Below are 16661 nucleotides of genomic sequence, written 5' to 3' on the forward strand. Positions count from 1 at the left end.
AGTGACGGAGACACTCCAAAGTTCAAGTTCAGGTGCTGGAAATGAAAAAGATGTGGTCAGATATCAAAGTTCGTCGTGTAAAGGCGAGTTGCAACCCACCGTCTGTTTATTTTGTTTCAAACAATAGCTGACCCCCCCCATGTGCTGACGACGCAAATCCACGGGTTGATGGTGCTGCTGCTGCTCACACGCCTGTGCCTCGGAAAACCGCCAGGTGACCTTCTGGCTGTGTGCTTGATTCAAAAATTCGATAAGAGATGTGGCCAATTAACTTAGAATAGCACGGCTATCACTATGTGATACTGCCAGTCAGTCATTTTCCAACCCGCCATATCCTAACACAGGGTCACGGGATGTCTGCTGGAGCCAATCCCAGCTAACACAGGGTGCATGGCAGGGTGCCACCGTGATACTGACCACACATTACATGAACGGGTTAAAAAAATAAATGCTGCATCTGATTATCTGTATTTTCCATTCTACTAATTGCATTCAAACAGTAACGCCGACCGATGCACAATGCGACACATTATAGAACAGCACATTCATAGAGTGGAAATGCTTTCTGTGGGCACCGAGCGCCACAACAGATCGTTTCTCCGCTCTTCACATGGCTCTTTTGTGGTAGCTCGCTATCCTTAAAAGGACTGCTCGCCTTTAGCAACACTAGTTGGATGATTCACCTTCGAAAAAAGACATCAATCGATTACAACGAGTGCAGCATTCAGCTGCTAGAATCCTAACTAGGAAAAGAAAATCCAAGCACATCACTCCAGTCTGAGTGTCACTACACTGGTTACCGGTGCCATTTTAGAATTGACTTTAAAATCCTGCTTATGGTTTACAAAGCCTTACATAGTCTGCTCCATCTTATATTTCAGAAGGCCTGTCACCTTACACTCCAAATTGTAACCTTAGATCTTCAAATAAGGGTCTGCTTAGAATTCCAAGAGCTAAACTTAAAAGAAGTGGTGGGGTGGGCGGCCTTCTGCTGTTATGCACCTCAAATCTGGCATAGCTGACTGATAGAAATTCATCAGGCTAACACGGTGGAGCACTTTAAAACACTGCTAAAAACTCGATATTTGAACATGGCTTTCTCATAACTTCATTTTACTTTAAATCTGATACTCTGTATGTTCTATTAATTATCATTATCATTCTTGGTGGCTCCTAATCCATACTCACCCCTACTTTCTCTGCTGTTCTTTTTCTGGTTTTCTGTGAAGGAGATCTGCACAGCCACCACCATGAACATCTGATCAGGGCACCGAGATGTCCTTACATTGATGGATTGAAGGTCAGAAGTCTACATGACCGTCATCATCAAGTTCTTCCATGTGAACTCTGAATACCATGAGGACTGATTGAGGTCATTGATGGGAGGTAGAATGCCTAGAAGGGGGCTGGGTGGTCTCGTGGCCTCTGAACCCCTGCAGATTTTATTTTTTTTCTCCAGCCGTCTGGAATTATTTTTTGTTTTGTTTTTATCTGTCCTTCATGGCCATCGGACCTCACTTTTATTCGATATTAATTAGTGTTCCCTTATTTCAAATCTTATTTATTGTCTTTTTTTCTCTTTCTTCATCCTGTAAAGCACTTTGAGCTCCATCATTTGTATGAAAATGTGCGATAGAAATACAGTGGTGTGAAAAATTATTTGCCTCCTTCCTGATTTCTTACTCTTTTTCATGTTTGTCACACAAAATGTTTCTGATCATCAAACACATTTAACCATTAGTCAAATATAACACAAGTAAACACAAAATGCAGTTTTTAAATGATGGTTTTTATTATTTAGGGAGAAAAAAAAATCCAAACACTGTGTGAAAAAGTAATTGCCCCCTGAACCTAATAACTGGTTGGGCCACCCTTAGCAGCAATAACTGCAATCAGTCGTTTGCGTTAACTTGCAATGAGTCTTTTACAGCGCTCTGGAGGAATTTTGGCCCACTCATCTTTGCAGAATTGTTGTAATTCAGCTTTATTTGAGGGTTTTCTAGCATGAAGCGCCTTTTTAAGGTCATGCCATAGCATCTCAATTGGATTCAGGTCAGGACTTTGACTAGGCCACTCCAAAGTCTTCATTTTGTTTTTCTTCAGCCATTCAGAGGTGGATTTGCTGGTGTGTTTTGGGTCATTGTCCTGTTGCAGCACCCAAGATCGCTTCAGCTTGAGTTGACGAACAGATGGCTGGACATTCTCCTTCAGGATTTTTTGGTAGACAGTAGAATTCATGGTTCCATCTATCACAGCAAGCCTTCCAGGTCCTGAAGCAGCAAACAACCCCAGACCATCACACTACCACCACCATATTTTACTGTTGGTATGATGTTCTTTTCTGAAATGCTGTGTTCCTTTTACGCCAGATGTAACGGGACATTTGCCTTCCAAAAGTTCAACTTTTGTCTCATCAGTCCACAAGGTATTTTCCCAAAAGTCTTGGCAATCATTGAGATGTTTCTTAGCAAAATTGAGACGAGCCCTAATGTTCTTTTTGCTTAACAGTGGTTTGCGTCTTGGAAATTTGCCATGCAGGCCGTTTTGCCCAGTCTCTTTCTTATGGTGGAGTCGTGAACACTGACCTTAATTGAGGCAAGTGAGGCCTGCAGTTCTTTAGACATTGTCCTGGGGTCTTTTGTGACCTCTCGGATGAGTCGTCTCTGCGCTCTTGGGGTAATTTTGGTCGGCCGGCCACTCCTGGGAAGGTTCACCACTGTTCCATGTTTTTGCCATTTGTGGATAATGGCTCTCACTGTGGTTCACTGGAGTCCCAAAGCTTTAGAAATGGCTTTATAACCTTTACCAGACTGATAGATCTCAATTACTTCTGTTCTCATTTGTTCCTGAATTTCTTTGGATCTTGGCATGATGTCTAGCTTTTGAGGTGCTTTTGGTCTACTTCTCTGTGTCAGGCAGCTCCTATTGAAGTGATTTCTTGATTGAAACAGGTGTGGCAGTAATCAGGCCTGGGGGTGGCTACGGAAATTGAACTCAGGTGTGATACACCACAGTTAGGTGATTTTTAACAAGGGGGCAATTACTTTTTCACACAGGGCCATGTAGGTTTGGATTTTTTCTCCCTAAATAATAAAAACTATCATTTAAAAACTGCATTTTGTGTTTACTTGTGTTATATTTGACTAATGGTTAAATGTGTTTTATGATCAGAAACATTTTGTGTGACAAACATGCAAAAGAATAAGAAATCAGGAAGGGGGCAAATAGTTTTTCACACCACTGTAAATGTTGTTGCTCTCCAGCTATAGATGATATAATGCCAGCTCATTCTTTTTTGGGGATTCATTCCTGGCTGGCGTAACTGGTAAAGCGCCAATGCAATTGCAACGTGTGTGCAGCTGACCGCTCCGATTACATTTGGAAAACCAGATGTTACTGCGAATTGCACTTTGATGTCTTGTAACTGCTGGCTCATAACCAGCAGCTACACCTCTGGCAAGTTGAGCACGTTAGACCTGACAAGCCATACTTCTTCCAAATAAACATCCCCCCAATCGACGGTCAAAAATAAGCCAAAAAACAAACCATGTGTAAAATAATAAAGTGAGTATACAGTGCATCCGGAAAGTATTCTCAGCGCATCACTTTCTCCACATTTTGTTATGTCACAGCCTTATTCCAAAATGGATTAAATTCATTTTTTTCCTCAGAATTCTACACACAACACCCCATAATGACAACGTGAAAATAGTTTACTTGAGGTTTTTACAAATTTATTAAAAATAAAAAAACTGAGAAATCCCATGTCCATAAGTATTCCCAGCCTTTGCTCAATACTTTGTCGATGCCCCTTTAGCACCAATTCCAGCCTCAAGTCTTTTTGAATATGATGCCACAAGCTTGGCACACCTATCCTGGCCAGTTTCGCCCATTCCTCTTTGCAGCACCTCTCAAGCTCCATCAGGTTGGATGGGAAGCGTCGGTGCACAGCCATTTTAAGATCTCTCCAGAGATGTTCAATCAGATTCAAGTCTGGGCTCTGGCTGGGCCACTCAAGGACATTCACAGAGTTGTCCTGAAGCCACTCCTTTGATATCTTGGCTGTGTGCTTAGGGTCGTTGTCCTGCTGAAAGATGAACCGTCGCCCCAGTCTGAGGTCAAGAGCGCTCGGGAGCAGGTTTTCATCCAGGATGTCTCTGTCCATTGCTGCAGTCATCTTTCCCTTTATCCTGACTAGTCTCCCAGTTCCATCACAACAGCATGATGCTGCCACCACCATGCTTCACTGTAGGGATGGTATTGGCCTGGTGATGAGCGGTGCCTGGTTTCTTCCAAACGTGACGCCTGGCATTCACACCAAAGAGTTCAATCTTTGTCTCATCAGACCAGAGAATTTTGTTTCTCATGGTCTGAGGGTCCTTCAGGTGCCTTTTGACAATCTCCAGGCAGGCTGCCATGTGCCTTTTACTAAGGAGTGGCTTCCGTCTGGCCACTCTACCATACAGGCTTGATTGGTGGATTGCTGCAGAGATGGTTGTCCTTCTGGAAGGTTCTCCTCTCTCCACAGAGGACCTCTGGAGCTCTGACAGAGTGACCATCGGGTTCTTGGTCACCTCCCTGACTAAGGCCCTTCTCCTCCGATCGCTCAGTTTAGATGGCTGGCCAGCTCTATAAGAGTCCTGGTGGTTTCGAACTTCTTCCACATTACGGATGATGGAGGCCACTGTGCTCATTGGGACCTTCAAAGCAGCAGACATTTTTTTGTAACCTTCCCCAGATTTGTGCCTTGAGACAATCCTGTCTCGGAGGTCTACAGACAATTCTTTTGACTTCATGCTTGGTTTGTGCTCTGACATGAACTGTCAACTGTGGGACCTTCTATAGACAGGTGTGTGCCTTTCCAAATCGTGTCACATCAACTGAATTGACCACAGGTGGACTCCAATGAAGCTGCAGAAACATCTCAAGGATGATCAGGGGAAACAGGAGGCTGTGAATACTTATGGACATGTGCTTTCTCAGTTTTTATATTTTTAGTAAATTTGGAAAAATCTCAAGTAAACTTTTTTCACGTTGTCATTATGGGGTGTTGTGTGTAGAATTCTGAGGAAAAAAATGAATTGAATCCATTTTGGAATAAGGCTGCGACATAACAAAATGTGGAAAAAGTGATGTGCTGTGAATACTTTCTGGATGCACTGTATATCATACCCCAACCAACCCCGACATCACATTCAACCCCAAAAGAGTCCGGTGGAAAGTACTAAATAAAAAGAAAAAGTTAATGTACAATACAAACCCTTCCTCAACCCCACACTGAACACGAACTCACTAAGACACACAGAAAGCACAAAACGCACATTAAAGCTCACTGAGACCTTCACGTTTCTCTAATTTTAGATATTGTGTGATGGGCACAGGTGAGCTGGTCATGTGGCAGCTTGTTTTGTGTCTCATTATTGTTTGGCTGGTAATTAAGGAAAAAGAAACAACTAAGGGATCTGAATCAAGTTAATTAAATATAAGGCAAAAGAAATTAATTAGCAGAAAAAAACTGGGCACTAATTAAGAAGACTTTAGAATGAAAACCTGCAGCCACTGCGAACCTCCAGGACCGGAGTTTGACACCCGTGATCTAACAGAAGGGAAGATAGCACATGTCACCACAGTGCCTTTATGAAAGTCATTGTCTTTAGGAAAAATAAGCTTTGAAGAAATAATACATTTGTTAGAATAATAACGACACTCAGGAAAGTGTAAAACGAGGTTTTAGGTTCAAGGACTGTGCAACAAACGTTGCTACAAAAACAGAATATTTTTCTGTTCTTGTTTTTTTCAAGAGGGAAAAAAAAAACAATAAGATGTTGAAAAAAAGTAAATACTATATATCCTTCTAATAATGTTTTATGGTTGATTTTTTTTATATAACTTGTTACATTTGTTTTTATTCATAGAAACTACAAATCAAAGATTATTCCACAGTAAAGCAGTAGAAAGTTTTGGGGGCCCTGTAAACAAATGGCTTGTCAAAAACACCTTGATTTCCTTTATTTTATTGAAATATGTTACATTTTTCAATTTAGAACATACTGAATGTCATAATTGTTTATATACTATTTATTTATAATCTTCTTCTTCTTCCGGCTGTAACTGTTAGGGGTCACCACAGCGGATCATCTTCTTCCATATCTTTCTGTCCTTGTCATTTTGCTCTGTCACCCCCATCACCTCCATGTCCTCTCTCACCACATCCATAAACCTTCGCTTAGGCCTTCCTCTTCTCATCTTCCCTGTCAGCTCTATCCTTAGCATCCTTCTCCTAATATACCAAACCAATGCAATCTCACCTCTCTGACTTTGTCTCCCAACCGTCCATCTTGAGCTGACCCTCTAATGTCCTCATTTCTAATCCTGTTCATCCTCGTCACACCCAATTCTAATCTAATCATCTTTAACTCTGCCACCTCCAGCTCTGTGTCCTGTGCCACCGTCTCCAGCCCATTTTACATAGCTGGTCTCACTACCGTCCTGTTGTCCTTTCCTTTGACTCTTGCTGATACCCGTCTGTCACAAATCACTCCTGACACTCTTCTCCACCCACTCCACCCTGCCTGCACTCTCTTTTTCACTTCTCTTCCACAATCCCCGTTACTCTGTACTGTTGATCCTAAGCATATAAACTCCTCCACCTTTGCCAACTCTGCTCCCTCATCCTCACCATTCCACTGGCCTGCCTCTCATTCACACACATGTGTTTTGTTTTGGTGGTCCTACTGACCTTCATTCCTCTCCTCTCATATCTCCACCTCTCTAGGGTCTCCTCAATCATCTCCCTACTCTCTCCACAGATCACAATGTCATCAACAAACATCACAGACCATGGAGACTCCTGTCTAATCTCGTCTGTCAGCCTGTCCATCACCATTGCTATTAAGAAAGGGCTCAGAGCCGATCCCTGATGTAATCCCACCTCCATCACTCCTACCTCAGACCTCACCACAGTCACGCTTCCCTCGTACATATCCTGCACAACTCTTACGTACTTCTCTTCCACTCCTGACTTCCTCATACAATACCACAGCTCCTCTCAGTCACCCTGTCATATGCTTTCTCCAGGTCCACAAAGAAGCAATGCAACTCCTTCTGGCCTTCTCTCTACTTCTCCGTCAACATCCTCAGAGCAAACATCTCATCTGTGGTGCTATTTCTTGGCATTAAACCATCCTGCTGCCCACTAATCATCACCTCACTTCTTAACTGAGTTTCCTCTACTCTTTCCCATGACTTCATGCTGTGGCTCATCAATTTTATTCCCCTGTAGTTACTGCAGTCCTGCACATCCCCCTTATTCTTAAATATCGGTACCAGTACACTTCTTCTCCACTCCTCATCATTCTCTCATTTTCAAAGATTCCATTAAACAATCTAAAACTCCACTGCCATCTCTCCTAAACACCTCCATGATTCAACAGGTATGACATCTGGACCAACAGCCTTTCCATTCATCATCCTCTTCATAGCTGTCCTTACTTCCTCCTTGCTAATCCGTTGCACTTCCTGATTCACTATCTCCACATCATCCAACCTCTTCTCTCTCTCTCATTCTCTTCATTCATCAGCCCCTCAAAGTACTCTTTCCATCTGCTCAACGCACTCTCCTCACTTGTGAGTATGTTTCCATCTTTATCCTTTATCACCCTAACCTGCTGCTCATCTTTCCCAGCTCTGTCCCTCTCTTTAGCCCACCGGTCCTTTTCTCCTTCATTCGTGTCCAGCCTCTCATACAACTCATCATACACCTTTTCTTTACCCTTCACCACCTCTCTCTTCACCTTGCGCCTTATCTCCTTGTACTCTTGTCTATTTTCTGCATCTCTCTGACTATCCCACTTCTTCTTCACCATCTTCTTTCTCTGTATACTCTCCTGTATTTCCTCATTCCACCACCAGGTTTCCGTTTCCTTCTTCCTCTGTCCAGATGTCAACCATACTACATCTGCTGTAATTTCCCAGCTGTCTTCACTGCCACCCAGTGCCTGTCTTACCTCCTCCCTAAACTCGACCTTGCAGTTTTCCTTTTTCAACTTCCACCATTTGATCCTTGGCTCTGCCCTCACTCTCCTCCTCTTCTTGATCTCCAACGTCATCCTACAGACCACCATACTATGCTGCTTAACTACATTTTCCCCTGCCACCACTTTGCAGTCTTCAATCTCCTTCAGATTGACTCTTCTGCAAAGGATGTAATCTACCTGTGTGCATCTTCCTCCACTCTTGTAAGTCACCCTATGTTCCTCCTTCTTCTTAAAATACTGTCATGCTTGGTCAGAGATTTGCACAAACACACACGAGGTTGTGGAAACAAGAAGGATTTTTATTCAAACACTGCAAACAAACATTTCTCTCTTCAAACTTGCTCCTTGACAGAGATGACCGTTTCATCTATCAATTAAAGGGTAGCGTAGGTTTCTTCTTCTTTAAATGAATACGAGACTGGAGCAGAAGTAGTCTGAGAGAGAGAGAGACAGCAAAACAAATCAATATTAAAAATGACAGGCACTACGCAAGGCTTTTAAGTCAGCGAAGTACCGCGTGAGGCTTGTATTACGCATTATACCGCAAGGATAAAGAGCAATGTGAGGGTAGTCGGTGTTTAAGGGTATTGTGGTTATCCTAGGGGCTTCTGTCTCTTCTTGCGGTGCGATTAGCCATCCAGCTCAAAATACATATTCACCACAGCCATGTCCATCCTTTTGGCAATCCACTATCCTCTGACCTTCTTCATTTCTCTCCTTGAAACCATACCTACCCAACACCTCCTCGTCTCCTCTGTTCCCTTCACCAACATGTCCTTTGAAATCCGCTCCAGTCACCACTCTCTCTTCATCACTTCATCCAACTCACTCCAAAAATCTTCTTTCTCACCCATTGCACACTCAAATTGCGGTGCATATGCACTAACAACACTCACCATCACTCCTCCAATTTTCGGCTTTATAATCATCACTCTGTCTGACACTCTTTTCACCTCCTAAACACTATTAAGATGCTCTTCCTTCAGAATAACTCCTACTCCATTTCTCCTCCCATCCACACCATGATAGAACAATTTGAATCCACCTCTGATCCACCTGGCCTTACTCCCCTTCCATTTAGTCTCCTGCACACACAATATATCAACCCTGCTTCTCTCCATTATATCTGCTAACTCTCTCCCCTTACCAGTCATAATGCCAACATTCACAGTTCCTACCCTCAGTTCCTCTCTCTTTAATTTCCTCCTCTCCTCCTGCCTCCGGACACGTCCCACACCCCCTTCCTTGCCAAACAATAGCCCAATTTACGCCAGCACCCTGGTGACTGTTATCCCGGGGCTCAACTGACCCGCTATGGAAATCTGTATTGTTGTCCACATATTGCTTTGGTAAAATTTTACACAAGATGTCCTTCCTGACCTAACCCAACCCATTTATCCGGGCTTGGGACCAGCACAAAGAAACACACTGGTTTGTGCATCCCCTATTGGCTGGATTAATTAATTAATTAATTAATTAATTTATTTTTTTATTTATTATAAAGATTGTTAATCTATAAAAAGAAAAGAGAACCGCAACATTTAAAAATAATCTTTCCTCCACCCAGTAGATGACAGTGTTTACCCAGTTGGTGTCACTCTTCTACACTATTTGAAGAGTTTAATTTAATTGTAGCCCCTCCATTCCCTTTATTTGATTGTTATCTGTTACTTTTTTAATTTAAAACATACTGTATGTTGGATAAACAACAATGATGGATGGATTAAAAGGAAGAAGTCTACGTGACCATCATCATCATCAAGCCCTTCCGTGAGAATCCTAAATCCAAAGAGGACTGTTTCATTTATGTTAGGTAGAATGGCCAGACGGGACTGGGCGGTCTCATGGTCTGGAATCCCTACAGATTTTATTTTTTTCTCCAGCCGTCTGGAGTTTTTGTTTTTTCTGTCCCCTGGCCATTGAACCTTACTCTTATTCGATGTTAATGTTGATTTATTTTGTTTTATAATTGTGTCTTTCATTTTTCTATTCTTTAATATGTAAAGCACTTTGAGCTACTGTTTGTATGAAAATGTGCTATATAAATAAATGTTGTTGTTGTTGTGATGTCATAATTGTTTATATACTGTAATATCCCTTCCCAGGCGGGCAAATAAATCTTGTAAGCAAGTGGTGGTAATTGTCCAAAAAAACTAATCAATGGTTTTATTTATTTTCTTCTGACTTCACAAACCAAAAAACAAAGTAGTCAGGACAAACATACGCGTACTGAACTCAAAACCATCCCACACCACGAGTTAAACACGCTCTTCTTTTACCTGAACCTCCATTTCCAAAAGTCCCTCCTCCCCAGCTCCCCAGAAGCTGCTTATTAAGAGTGGCAGGTGTGTCTCTGCCCGCCCCTCTCCTCAGCACTCAGTGCAGCCCCCCTTTTTTTAAACTTTTTAAAACACACTGCCTCAGGGGCAATTTCTTTCCCAGGTCGTTACAATTGTATTCATTTATTTATAATAAAGATATTACATTGACATTACTGCATCTAAACTGAGAAATGATTTCCTTTCCTACTAGACTGTTTTGATTCGACACAACATTGATTTTTCCAACCACTCTGGTGGTCATATACTGGATCAGGGGGATATTTTTCGTATGTGGATTACTCGTTTAGCTGGATATACAGTGGTGTGAAAAACTATTTGCCCCCTTCCTGATGTTTGTCACACAAAATGTTTCTGATCATCAAACACATTTAACCATTAGTCAAATATAACACAAGTAAACACAAAATGCATTTTTTTAAATGATGGTTTTTAATTATTTAGGGAGAAAAAAAAATCCAAACCTACATGGCCCTGTGTGAAAAAGTAATTGCCCCCTTGTTCAAAAATCACCTAACTGTGGTGTATCACACCTGAGTTCAATTTCCGTAGCCACCCCAAGGCCTGATTACTGCCACAGCTGTTTCAATCAAGAAATCACTTCAATAGGAGCTGCCTGACACAGAGAAGTAGACCAAAAGCACCTCAAAAGCTAGACATCATGCCAAGATCCAAAGAAATTCAGGAACAAATGAGAACAGAAGTCATTGAGATCTATCAGTCTGGTAAAGGTTATAAAGCCATTTCTAAAGCTTTGGGACTCCAGTGAACCACAGTGAGAGCCATTATCCACAAATGGCAAAAACATGGAACAGTGGTGAACCTTCCCAGGAGTGGCCGGCCGACCAAAATTACCCCAAGAGCGCAGAGACGACTCATCCGAGAGGTCACAAAAGACCCCAGGACAATGTCTAAAGAACTGCAGGCCTCACTGCCTCAATTAAGGTCAGTGTTCACGACTCCACCATAAGAAAGAGACTGGGCAAAAACGGCCTGTATGGCAGATTTCCAAGATGCAAACCACTGTTAAGCAAAAAGAGCATTAGGGCTCGTCTCAATTTTGCTAAGAAACATCTCAATGATTGCCAAGACTTTTGGGAAAATACCTTGTGGACTGATGAGACAAAGTTGAACTTTTTGGAAGGCAAATGTCCCGTTACATCTGGCGTAAAAGGAACACAGCATTTCAGAAAAGAACATCATACCAACAGTAAAATATGGTGGTGGTAGTGTGATGGTCTGGGGTTGTTTTGCTGCTTCAGGACCTGGAAGGCTTGCTGTGAGAGATGGAACCATGAATTCTACTGTCTACCAAAAAATCCTGAAGGAGAATGTCCGGCCATCTGTTCGTCAACTCAAGCTGAAGCGATCTTGGGTGCTGCAACAGGACAATGACCCAAAACACACCAGCAAATCCACCTCTGAATGGCTGAAGAAAAACAAAATGAAGACTTTGGAGTGGCCTAATCAAAGTCCTGACCTGAATCCAATTGAGATGCTATGGCATGACCTTAAAAAGGCGCTTCATGCTAGAAAACCCTCAAATAAAGCTGAATTACAACAATTCTGCAAAGATGAGTGGGCCAAAATTCCTCCAGAGTGCTGTAAAAGACTCATTGCAAGTTATCACAAACGCTTGATTGCAGTTATTGCTGCTAAGGGTGGCCCAACCAGTTATTAGGTTCAGGGGGCAATTACTTTTTCACGCAGGGTCATGTAGGTTTGGATTTTTTTTTTCTCCCTAAATAATAAAAACCATCATTTAAAAACTGCATATAGTTTTTCACACCATTGTAATAGTTGACGATTTGGCCTGATCCTGGATCTGTCGGTTTTTCAAAACTCTTGCTGGATGTGTTGTCATAGCAGCACATCCAAATCCTCAAACCTGCTCGATGTAAACAAGGATTAGCTCACACACTTAATCAGTGTCCGTACGTGGAATCCATTCAGTCAGGGCTTTGTCGTTCATGAATGAGCGACCAATTGATATCGATGCGCAAATTACAAGAAGAGAATTTCATATAGAAAGGGTTTTGCGCGATCTGCAAGATCCTTTATTGCGCCCTGAGGAAATTCTTTTTTCGAAAGATACTGCTTTAGCCGATGGGAAATATTGTACCTCAAAGATTTATTAGCACCTTATATTCGAAGTCATACTCAGCGAAGTCGGGCTCTCACAACCACACAGACATTATGTATTGCTTTGAGTTTTTTTGCAAGTGGCAATTTTTTTATATACTGTAGGCGATGCGGAAAATCTGTCTAAAAGTGCAGTTGGCCAGGCATATCGTAAAGTCTGTTTGGCTCTGAACTATTTCCTTCAGGGTTTCATAGTGTTTCCTGGACACCTACGTGTGCAGACAATAAAATAAGTTTTTCATGCCTTTGCAGGTACACAGGCAAAAACACCCACAGTCCCGTAAAGAATCTCGCAATCAGCCTAACATTCTCATTACCCAGGATTTCCAAATGTGATTGGGGCACATGGGACTGATCAGAGTGGAGTTTGATCAAACATTATTTGGAAAATGTATCTCTCCTCCTGATGAATAATCAGACACAGTGTCTTCATCAAATATTTGACCTTCGTCAATATCTCGTTGGTGAGACACAAGTTCTAGGGTTATGACATTCCCTGCAACTGACCCAACAAAAAAGGGGCCGATATGGAACCTACCTATGGCACACATGGAGGACAAATATATGGAATGACCATCCTTTACCTGAAATGAAGTGACCACTGCACCCTGCGACTGGTTTGGAGGAGGAGCTTCCCACTGGAATGCCCTCAGAAACAGGGCGATGGGCATTTTACTGGAGAGCCACCTCTTCTGCAGGGGTTAGGTCTGGACCGCGTGGACCTCCCCATGTTTTTTTGCTTGTCTGCCTTCTTATTAGCTTTACAATTAATGTTTTTTATATTATATAGTATATAATTCTTTATGTGAACAATTCTTTAAACAGTTATATACCAATATTTACCAGTTTGAAGTATATTCTTGTACTTCACTTTAACCTCTTCCCATGTTCTCCTTGTGCTCACATTTGATCTGGAATTATGACATATTAAATAATAATTAATCTGACACATAGGAAAAGAAAAGCTGCATTCAATAAGTACAATGCACACTACTTAGCGCTTAATTTGTCAGCCACTTTTTTGCCAGACGTCTTTTCTGGTTTGGGCTGCTTTTGCAGTGTTACCCCTTGTGCATATTAAGTCTTGAAATTCTTCATATCCTTCAAATAAAAGGTCCTGCTTGTGTGAAAAAAATGCGCCCGTTCTTTCGTCATTTTGTTCCAGCCTATCAAAGACTTGCTGATCATGTTTTCTAGACTCAATATATACAGGCTTTTCATTCAGCGCGGGCACGTGCAATCATCTTGGATGATTAGATCCAGCTAGACTAATCTACCACATGGCTACCTTTGAAAAACTGACATATCCCGGATGAACTTCACCAGCATTAACTCATCCAAGATGAGGCATCTGATCTCGGATGATTTAAGCGACGTACGGAAAATACCCCCCTGATCTGCACTTCTGGACTATCTGTTGCTAACATCTACAGCACTGATTTGGGACTCTCTGACCATCATTTTGTAGGAGTAAAGTTGGACAGTTTGACATCTGTGGCAGAGCGACGGGCATTAAGCAAACTCCTGTCAATCATGGAGAATCCACTGAACAGCGTCATCTCCAGACAGAGCAGCAGCTTCAGCAACAGACTGGTGTCACCGTCCTGCTCTACTGACAGACTGAGGAGATCGTTCCTCCCCCACACTATGCAACTCTTCAATTCCACCCGGGGGAGTAAATGCTAACATTAATTTTATTTTAATTTTTTTAATTTTTATTACTATTTAATTTAATATTGTTTCTTTGTATCAGAATACTGCTGCTGGATTATGTGAATTTCCCCTTGGGATTAATAAAGTATCTATCTATCTATCTATCTATCTATCTATCTATCTATCTATCTATCTATCTATCTATCTATCTATCTATCTATCTATCTATCTATCTATCCTGATTACTACACTAAAATTAAACTCTGTCTGTCTGACTGTCTGATCCTGCCTACTACACTAAAATGAAATTCATTCTATCTATCTATCTATCTATCTATCTATCTATCTATCTATCTATCTATCTATCTATCTATCTATCTATCTATCTAAAGCAGTATTTTTCACTGTCTCACTGCCTTTCTCTCCTCTTACCTGTAAATGACAAATTTCTTACAGAAACCTTAAAAATATCTGTCCCTCTATCCTTTTTGGATCCATTTCTGATCTTTTACTGTCCTCACCTATTCCGTCAACACTAGATAATCTTGTTGACCACTATAACTCAGCCCTTCATTCAGCATTAGATAAAACAGCTCCTTTAAAACATAAGGAGGTTTCCTTTAAACGTTCAGCTCCTTGGTATAACTCAGAATTGCGATCTATGAAAGCAGCTGGCCGACGCCTTGAGAGAATGTCACGTAAGACTGGCCTCACTGTGCACATCCAGGCTTTCTCTGACCACCAAAGAGCTTACAGAGAAGCACTAACTGCTGCTAAGAACACCTACTATGGCAGAATAATAGAAAGTGGCCACGATAACCCAAGGGTTTTGTTTTCTGTAGTTAATAAACTACTCGAACCTGCATCTGGCCCAACTACCTCTTCTATTGTAGTCTGTGAGGATTTCCTCCACTTTTTCCATAACAAAATTAAAGATCTAAATAATTCAACTAACATAAATACATCATCTCTTTATTTCTCTCCCTGTTTTCCCACTCCATCCAGCTCCTTCTCTAAGTTCTCACCAGTCACATCTGCGTTTGTTAATAACCTGCTTTGTAAGATGAGGCCGACTACTTGTATACTGGACCCCATCCCCAGCACACTACTTAAATCCTGCCTTCATGCCATAATCCCGACTGTTACAACAATAATAAACTCATCCCTTGACACTGGCTCTGTGCCACTCACTTTTAAAATCGCTTCTGTAACCCCAATGTTAAAAAAGTCTGGTCTTGATGCTGACAATCTTAACAATTTCAGCCTATTTCCCACTTACCTATCCTGTCAAAAGCTCTTGAGCGTGTTGTAGCCTCCCAGCTCACCAATTACTTAACGTCTATTAATTTGATGGAACCCTTTCAGTCGGGTTTCAGTGCGCGACACAGCTGTGAAACTGCTCTGCTACAGGTAACCAATGATTTACTTATGGCAGCAGACTCTGGACAAACCAGCATATTAATTCTATTAGACCTCAGTGCAGCATTTGACACTGTTAGACATGACATTCTACTGTCCAGAATGGAGAACATGCTGGGTATCTCTGGCACTGCCCTCCAGTGGTTCAAGTCCTATCTGACTGATAGGCAAGAGTTTGTTAGTCTTGGCAACAGCAGATCCAGCTCAGCGCCAGTCACACAAGGAGTTCCTCAGGGCTCTGTCCTCGGCCCTCTTCTCTTCTGTATTTATATGCTTCCCTTGGCCATATTATCCGTAGCTATGGACTGGGCTATCATTTTATGCAGATGATACTCAACTCTACTTCAATGTTAAAAGTGGAACTTCATCAGAGCTTTCTCAGCTCACAACCTGCCTTAGTGAAATTAAAACCTGGATGGAGCAGAACTCTTTAAAATTAAATTGCAACAAAACTGAACTCCTGCAAATTGGGACTAAATCGTTACTTAATAAAATGAGCCTCCTTCCCAGTCCATCTTGGCGGTGATCTCATCAGACCTGCCTCTACTGCAAAGAATCTTGGTATCATTTTTGATTCCTCCCTTTCTTACTCCACTCACAAAAATCACATTAAGAAACTTTCTTACTTTCACCTCCGTCACATATCCCGTGTTCGCTCCTCCCTCTCCTTTTCTAATGCTGAGAAACTTGTCCCTGCTTTTATCACATCCCACGTAGACTATTGTAACTCGCTCCTGGCAGGTGCCCCTTCTAGTCTTATATCACAGCTCCAGCTTATTCAAAACTCGGCTGCAAGAGTCCTAACATGAACCAGCAGCAGTGAGCACATCACACCCATCCTGCTCCGCCATCACTGGCTCCCTGTGTCTTACAGAATCAAATATAAAAATCCTACTAATAACCTAGAAAGCCTTAAACGACCTTGCGCCAAACTACATCAGTGACCTTCTCCATCACTATGTGCCTGTCTGCCCTATAAGGTCCTCTGATTCTGGTAATCTTCTTGTTCTCCACACTAATCTACACTCCATGGGTGACAGCAGGGCCTTCAGACTCTGGAATGACATCCTGA

General features: G+C 41.9%; 1 protein-coding gene across 1 annotated transcript in view; it reads left to right on the top strand.

Moving 5' to 3' along the window:
* The window catches only part of LOC120528190 (zinc finger protein 420-like), a 69025-nt gene that overhangs the window by 23219 nt on the left and 29145 nt on the right, over nt 1-16661 (top strand). Inside the window, exon 4 of the mRNA XM_039752275.1 lies at nt 3906-3925. Coding sequence (XP_039608209.1) covers nt 3906-3925 — 20 coding nt within the window. The remainder of the gene's footprint in view (nt 1-3905; nt 3926-16661) is intronic.

The sequence above is a fragment of the Polypterus senegalus genome, chromosome 4 (genome assembly GCF_016835505.1).
Source record: "Polypterus senegalus isolate Bchr_013 chromosome 4, ASM1683550v1, whole genome shotgun sequence".
Taxonomy (NCBI): Eukaryota; Metazoa; Chordata; class Cladistia; order Polypteriformes; family Polypteridae; genus Polypterus; species Polypterus senegalus.